At 59.4% G+C, this 7,410-nt stretch overlaps 1 protein-coding gene across 2 annotated transcripts in view; it reads right to left on the reverse strand.

Annotated features, from left to right (window-relative positions):
- ADORA2B (adenosine A2b receptor) overlaps positions 1-6,736 on the reverse strand; it is a 37,328-nt gene extending 30,592 nt beyond the window's left edge. For both annotated transcript variants that reach the window (XM_075994023.1, XM_012737900.2), the window contains exon 1: positions 6,258-6,736. In XM_075994023.1, the coding sequence (XP_075850138.1) occupies positions 6,258-6,592 (335 nt within the window). In that variant the 5' untranslated portion in view covers positions 6,593-6,736. The remainder of the gene's footprint in view (positions 1-6,257) is intronic.
- Positions 6,737-7,410: the final 674 nt, after the last annotated feature.

Raw genomic sequence — 7,410 nt, forward strand, 5'->3', positions numbered from 1 at the left:
TCAAAAAAAAAAAAAAAAAAAAAGAAAGAAAGAAATTGGGCCCTGTGAGGCCAGGGACCCATTTTGTACGTGGTCCCCGAGAAAGAAGTCAGATTATCTGTGGCATCAAGATGTTGTCTTTACACTCTTCTCCAGATAATCAAAGATAGCACTGTGGCTGACAGAATTCGGTGGCGACGCTCCGCTTCAGCACACAGCCAGGTGCTACTTCCCCGCCACCTCCAGACACGCAGAGCACAGCGGCTGCAGGCTGCACCTGGTCTGCAGAAGAGGCTCCTGCCCTATGGGGGCAGCTCTAGGCCCTGTCCCAGAACAGAGCCCAAGGCTGCTGGAGTGGGCTCTGCTTCTCCCCATTCTTTTTTTTTTTGTTTTTTTTTTTTTTTTTTTGGAGACAGAGTCACACTTTGTTGCCCAGGCCTCAGCCTCCCGAGTAGCTGGGACTACAGGCATGCACCACCATGCCCGGCTAATTTTTTTTATATATATATATCAGTTGGCCAATTAATTTCTTTTTTTTTTTTTTTTTTAAGTATGTGTTTTGCTGAAGTAAGGCCAATTAATTTCTATTTATAGTAGAGACGGGGTCTCGCTCTTGCTCAGGCTGGTTTCGAACTCCTGATCTTGAGCAATCCGCCCGCCTCGGCCTCCCAGAGAGCTAGGATTACAGGCGTGAGCCACCGCGCCCGGCTACTTCCCCCCATTCTTTAGGGGGACCTGTCCACACCCCCTACCAAGTCCACCTCCGTCTCATGCCGGCACTGCAGTTCCATGTGCTCCTGAGGACCAGCCAGCCAGGTTTGGCCTGACTTTATCCCCAGTGGGGGGACAAGGCCTTCAGGTACCTTCTGGGTTAGACTGCTCCATTCTGGTCTATTCTAAGACAGGGCCTCACCACGGAGACCAGACCGGACCTCAGCCTCCACCAGGCACCTGTGTGCCCAGTGGAAACCAACACGCCCAGGAGCGAGCCCCTGGGCTAGGCTGGAAGTCCCATGAGCATTATAAACATGGCCTCAGATACAAGCCAACCATGGCACCTGACACTGGTTTTTAAAGTCATGACTCCCAGCTGGTAGGTGGAGGATAAATGACAGCAAAGTAACACCCAGTCTGGGTGACTACCTCCTGGAGGTAACAGGCTAGCTCCAGGCCTATGGGAGGCAGGAGCTGGGGCCTGTGGTCACAGCCTGAGTGTCTGCCCACAGCAACTCCCAGCTGCCTGGCAGTCTCAGGACACCTCTGCACTCCTCTCTGCCCTTGTCCCTCAGGCCTGTGAGTGACGCTTCAGCAGATGGTTTTCCTCTCTCCTCTTTGTTAACACTTGCTGCGCCAGCATGTCTTCTCGCACTTCACCAGGGAGCACCCACCCTCACTGTGGATGCTCCCAGTCCCCGTCCTCGCCTGCACAGTCCCACATGCATGCCAGCTGTTCCCCTTGGCATGACACACCCTGACACATGCTCCTTCACCCAGTCATGTCTTCATTCAGAATGTGGTTTCCTAGCCCATGCAGCACGTGCCGGGCCCTGAAGCACACAGCCCCTGCCCTCGCAGTGCTCACGCTCGCGGTAAGGACACGGAAAGCTAGGACGGAATTCAAGCGGAGAGAGCTAGCAATGCACGCAGGGCTGAGGGAAGCCGCTCCGAACGGGAAGTGAGGCAAGGCACGCCAAGACCGCAGGTGGAGAAAGGACTTGGGCCCTGGGGCTGGGGCTTCGAGATGAGGTGGGCAGGGGTGCCATCATGCAGGGGCTCTGCCTGGACAGGGCACCGACTTCCCCTCGGTGCCAGGGTGCCAGGGCAGCGCTTTAAGCAGGGCAATGATATGATCTGACTTACAGTTTTAATCATCCCCTCTGGCACGTGTGGAGAATTACAGGGAGCAGGAGAGCAGGTGGGGCTCTCTGGTGCCAGCAGGAGCTGGGGAGGGGCTGGTCGAGAACTGCTGAGAGGACACTTGCAATGAGATCCAAGAAGTGACCACGAGATTTAGCCAAAAGGGGAACACTGCCTCGATGACCCAATAGGAGTGGTTTGGCGGCATTGTGGTGACAACAGAAGTGGAGGTGATCATATGGCTTGCTGAGGAAGTCTGCTGCAGAGGGAGGCAAAAGAGTGGATCAGAAAGTGGGGTGCGTCGGTTTGCACATACTCATATACTAATGGTGGCTTCCTGGGGCTGCTGTAACGAGGCACCACAAATGTGGTGGCCTACAGTCAGTATGTATTCTCTCACAGTTCCGGGAGAAGGCAGGGCCATGCCCCCTCCAGAGCCTCTAGGGGAGACTGTTCTCTGCCTCTTCCAGCTGCTGGCAGCTGCCCTGGTATCCCTGGCTGTGGCCACATTGCTCCAATCTCTACTCCTACGCTCACGTGGCTTCTCTGTGTGTCTGCCGTATAAGATGTGACTGCACTGCTCAGAGGCCACCCAGATATCCCACCATGCTCCTTCTCTCAAGATCCGCATGAGGCAATATTCTCTTTTGCCACAGAAGGGGATACTCACGGGTTCCTGGAAATGGGACAAGGGCATATCTTTTTTGGAGGGCCCCATTCAGCCCACCACAGTGGGGATGATGTGGAGGATAAAGGTGACGCTGACGCCGACAAAGGGGGACCCAAGGAGGGGAGTCCTGGGGAAGGCTGCAGGGGTAGAACCCAGAGCTGAAAATTCCCCTTCCTAGCTTTATTTCAAAACATTAAAGGTTAATTTTATCATATGAGAATTATACCTCCATTTAAAAAAGTTTTTCAGAATCTCCTACTATTCCAACCTAAGTGGAGGCCACATTGTTACCCAAGGTGTAAAATCTTGCTAAGAAGTCTTTAATCCCTACCTCCCGGATGGGACCGTGTAAGGCACAGAGAAAAAGCCTCAACGTGGCAGGGAGCAGGCAGGGTGATGGGGGCAGGGGCCACAGACAGGTCAAACACCCTTTCCACCCTGCTGCCCCAGCCAGCCAACCAAACCTTCCCTGTACGACACCCCTCTTCAGCTCAGCCCCACTGGGGAGACGGCTGGCATCTGCATGGGCCCTGCTCAGCACTCAGCACCACAGCCCGCTGGGGAAGGAGCAGCGGTTCAGGTGCAGGGGAACAGGATTAGATGCGGGAGGAGGAAGTGCTCCCGCCGGAGGGTGAAGTGAGAGTGGGAGCAGCTGTGGGCAGAGCTGCCCTCCGCCCACCGGCCGGCCTGCAGCCTGCCCACATGGCACCACTAGGACAACGCTCCACTAGGACCAACGTCAGGAACTGCCTGTGGACTTGAACTAGAGGAAATGGACTTTGTTCTGTTTGTGGACACCCCTTACCCTGAAGGCAAAGGGCAGTGCCTGATGTGAGCAGGCATCCTCTTTTTTCCAGTCAGGCCAAAGGTATAATTTTTGTACCTAACATCACTTCTGGGCACCCCTTTCCTTCCACATTGTAATCTATCTCACATTAGTAAACACCTTGGCAACTGGGTGGCAGGTGGGGCACAGGCCTCACACTCAGCAGTAAACTGGGGCAAGTTCAAGGATTGTTTTTGCCCAGGTCAGAGGCGTGCCTACGCCTTTGGCCCTGACTCTGCACACCTCACCCTTGTTATTGCTGGGCTTTGAAGGGGAGACACTGCTTCCCAAAAGCACACCCCTTCCTGGAGTTCCGGGACCCCAGGGATGGGGGTCAGAGCTAAGTCAGAGCTTGGGGCACTCTGGCACCTGGTCTGTGTCAATCAAATGAGGAGAGCCTCAAGGTCCCCTGACCTTAGGAGAATTCTCAAACTTTGGTGGAAGCCAAAGTCCCTGGTTTGTTAAAGATATTAATACTAGAATCGCTCAAATGCCCCACCCCAGAGATTCTGACTCAGTAGGCCCCTGGAATCTGCACTATTAAGCTGCTCATGGGGCCATGCTCTCTAGAAGCAGGAACTGCTGGAACAGCCAGAGAAGAAAGCCTGTTCCAGGCACCAGCCCCCAGGAGGGTCTAGGAAAGCCAGGAGGACCCAGGTCCACCTCTCCAGCCTACCAGGGTGGAGGCTGGTGCTGTGGGCAGGTCAGACACCCATACCTTCTGGGACGAGGTGTTGGGGGTTGCTTGCACACACCTGTTCCTGACCTCTGAGTTCTGTGGATGGCCAGGAGGGCAGGATGAGGTGAGCCTCATGCCAACCACTCCGCCACTGTCAGCTTCTCCCCTCCCTGCTCCTACATCTCCCCTTTGGCCCTTAGCAAATGCAAAAGAGAAGTTAGGGGCCTGTGATTCACATCTCTTTCCCCTCAACACACCCACACTCATTTTTTTTCAAGACCCCGCCCAGCACAAACCAGGATAAGAACTGACAGATTTAAGCTTTTATGGAACTTCCTGCTCCCTGTGGCCCAGGTGATTCTTCCAGGTGAGCTAGAGTCTCTGGGTGCCAGGGCAAGCCCGAGGGGCTTCCATTAGATGGGCAACTCAGGATGGGGCTTATGACTGCCCTGCTGGATGCAAAAAGTCCAAGAGACCATCAAGCACCCACTGTAAGAACAGGGGGCAGAGATGGGACCCATAAGAGAGAGGAGATTGTTGTGCTGCCCCAAGCCTTGGAACCCCTGGGCTCCACCGCACCTGATGGGTGCACAAAGCCTCTTGGTCCCGTGCCAAGGGCAGCAGCGCATGGAACAGCCCAGACACACACATCGGGCTCACAGCCCAGCCAAGCAGAAAGGTCCTGTTCCCTTTGGAACCCAGGACACAACCCACAGGGTTGTGCTCAAAACATGTGCCTACTCGAAAGGCTTCTGCGAGCATTCTGCTCGTCTTCACAGACGCATCCCCTCAACCTCTAGTTAGTTACTGCAGGCAGGATCCTCCTCCAGAAATAGAAAGTTTTCAACCTATTTCCCAAACACTGGTGCCACACACAGCCCTGCAACACAGCCTGATGGCATGGGTGGGAACGTGGTGCCAGCTCTGAATTCAAGTCCCAGCTCTGACACTCCTTCCAGATTCACCATCCTGAGTAAGACTCCCACCTCTCAGAGCCACCATCTCTACAAAGTCCTGACCTGAAGTCTACAAAATTCAGGTCACAGTAACTATCTTCTGGAATTGCTGCAAGATTTGTGGGTATACATTTAATATAAACTACCTGGCACACAGCTGGCACCCAATAAATGAGTTCCTTCCCTTCCTACTCTGTGACTTAGTTCCCCTGTCTCAGCTCCAAATCTAAAGAGACGCCAAGCTCATCTCAGAAATGCCAAAGAGACCCAGGCACCGCAGACAAAGAAAAAATATTTTGAACAAACCCTCCATTTTAAATCCATCAGCTACAGCTGAGGATCCACTCCAGCTGCTGGCTGACTGCATCCTCTCAATCTACACTCTCGGCGTGGGAGAAACAGAGCACAGGTAAGTTCGCCACAGCTTTCTGAAATCCTCGTGGCACTTTCCAGCCTGCTCCAACAGGGCAGCATGAGATAAAGAGGGTTGCACAGCAGCATGGGGTTCTACGGCTGTTTATCAGTATTTGGCGAAAAGAGAAACACTGTAACAATTTTTTAAAAGTATACGGATGTGATCTGAGTCACCACTAAACATGCAGGGACAAGTGTCCGTCACATTCCCCAAAGTTAACCAGCACCTTCCCCCTCGGATTGGCCAGGCAGCCTCATTTTGCAGCAGGCACATTCTTAAGCTGGGTCATGAGTAGTGACCGTGCTGACGGTGCCAACTCCCAGCGTCCCAAGTTGCCTCGTCCCTGTCCGGAACCTCCCCGGCCTCCTGGACCCGCAGCACTCACAGGGCGGCGTGTGGCCGCAGCTCTGGACCCGGGCTCGCCGAGGAGCCGGGGCTCTCGCGGACACCGCCGCTGCGGGCGAATGGAGAGCGGCCACGGCCCTCGCGGCACGAGTGGAGCTGCGGTCACCGGCTCTGCGCGCCGAGCCGCCCCGTGCACGCGGTGGCGCTCTCCCGGGCTCTCCCCGGCGCCCCGCGCCCGGACGCGGAGTTGGCCCCGGCAGCAGCTCCCCCGAGGGACGCGCGCACTGAGGACGCGGGGCGGGCGCAGAGCCCGCCAGGGTCCTGTTCCGGGCGCCGCAAGGGCCCGCGCACCGCGGGCGCACTGTCTCCGGGGCTGCGTCCTCCAGGCTGCGAACCAGGGCTCCGAGCGCCCAGCGCGGCCCCGGCCGGCCCGTCCGCGGCCCCCGAGGGCCGTAACCCGGGCCTGGGGAGGGCGACCGTCTTCGGGGCTCTGAGGGCTTCCCGAGGTCCGGCGACGCCACGCGCCTCACCTGAGCGGGACGCAGACGGCCAGGTACCTGTCGACGGCCACGGCCAGGAGGCTGAAGATGGAGCTCTGCGTGAGCACGAGCACCAAGCAGGCGAGGAGGAGGCAGCCGTGGAAGTCCGTGCAGAAGCCCAGGCTGATGGTGATCGCGAAGGGGATGGCGAACAGCCCCACGGCGACATCGGCCGCCGCCAGGGACACCAGGAAGTAGTTGGTGGGCGTCTGCAGCGCGCCGGCCGAGCCCACCGCGGCGCACACCAGCACGTTGCCCGCCACCGACAGCGCGGCCGCCGCCAGCTCCAGCGCCACGTACAGCGCGTCCTGCGCCTCCAGCAGCATGGCCGGGCCGCCTGGCGCCGGCGTCGCCTACCGGGGCCGCGTCTGGGCCCCGCCGGGCATGGCCACAGCGCCCGGCCCGCCTCAGCCCGCGCCTCGGAGCCGCCTCAGCCCGCGCCTCGGAGCCGCCTCAGCCCGCGCCTCTGAGCCGCCTCAGCCCGCCGCGGGGCTCGGGGCGGGCGGGGCAGGCGGGGCTGCGGCGCCCATTGGTCGGGGCTCCCGCCTGTCTCGGACTCCCAGCCAAGCACGGCCGCCCGCGCGGCCCAGGTCCGCGCCCACGCGGGGCCGCTGCGGTCCCGGCGGCGCGCGGCGCGCGGGTGCCGGCCGATGTCTAACCCGGACAAGCCCGCAGCCTTCCTCGAGCTCCACTCGGCGGGGACCCCGAACGGTCGCGGGCTTCCAGCCAGGGCGCGCGGAGCCCGAGCGGCTCCGGGACTGGACCCGGCTCTGCCGGCGGAGCCTGCCGAGAGCAGCCCACAGCCACTCGGCCGCCGGGCGGGCCGAGTTGGGGACCTGAAGCCCCGGGGACGCCGTGGGCAGACAGACCTCCGCCGCAAACGGGACGAGGCGCCGCCGGCGGGGCGGGGCGCGACCCGCAGTCGGCTCGAGCGGAGCCTCGGCCGCACGTCCCCGCGCGAGCTGCCGTCCGGGCGCCAGCGCTGTGCCCTCCCGGCCGCTGCCAGCACGGCCCCGTCGCGGTCTCACCCCTGCGACATGTCCTGCACTGCCTCGTCCGCCTCCCGAAAGGCCGGCTCCGGGCCTCCTCCCACCTCCCCCGCGGCCCCCCGGCCCAGGCGCGCGCGTCCACGGGCGCCTTCCGC

The sequence above is a fragment of the Microcebus murinus genome, chromosome 18, assembly GCF_040939455.1.
Source record: "Microcebus murinus isolate Inina chromosome 18, M.murinus_Inina_mat1.0, whole genome shotgun sequence".
Taxonomy (NCBI): domain Eukaryota; kingdom Metazoa; phylum Chordata; class Mammalia; order Primates; family Cheirogaleidae; genus Microcebus; species Microcebus murinus.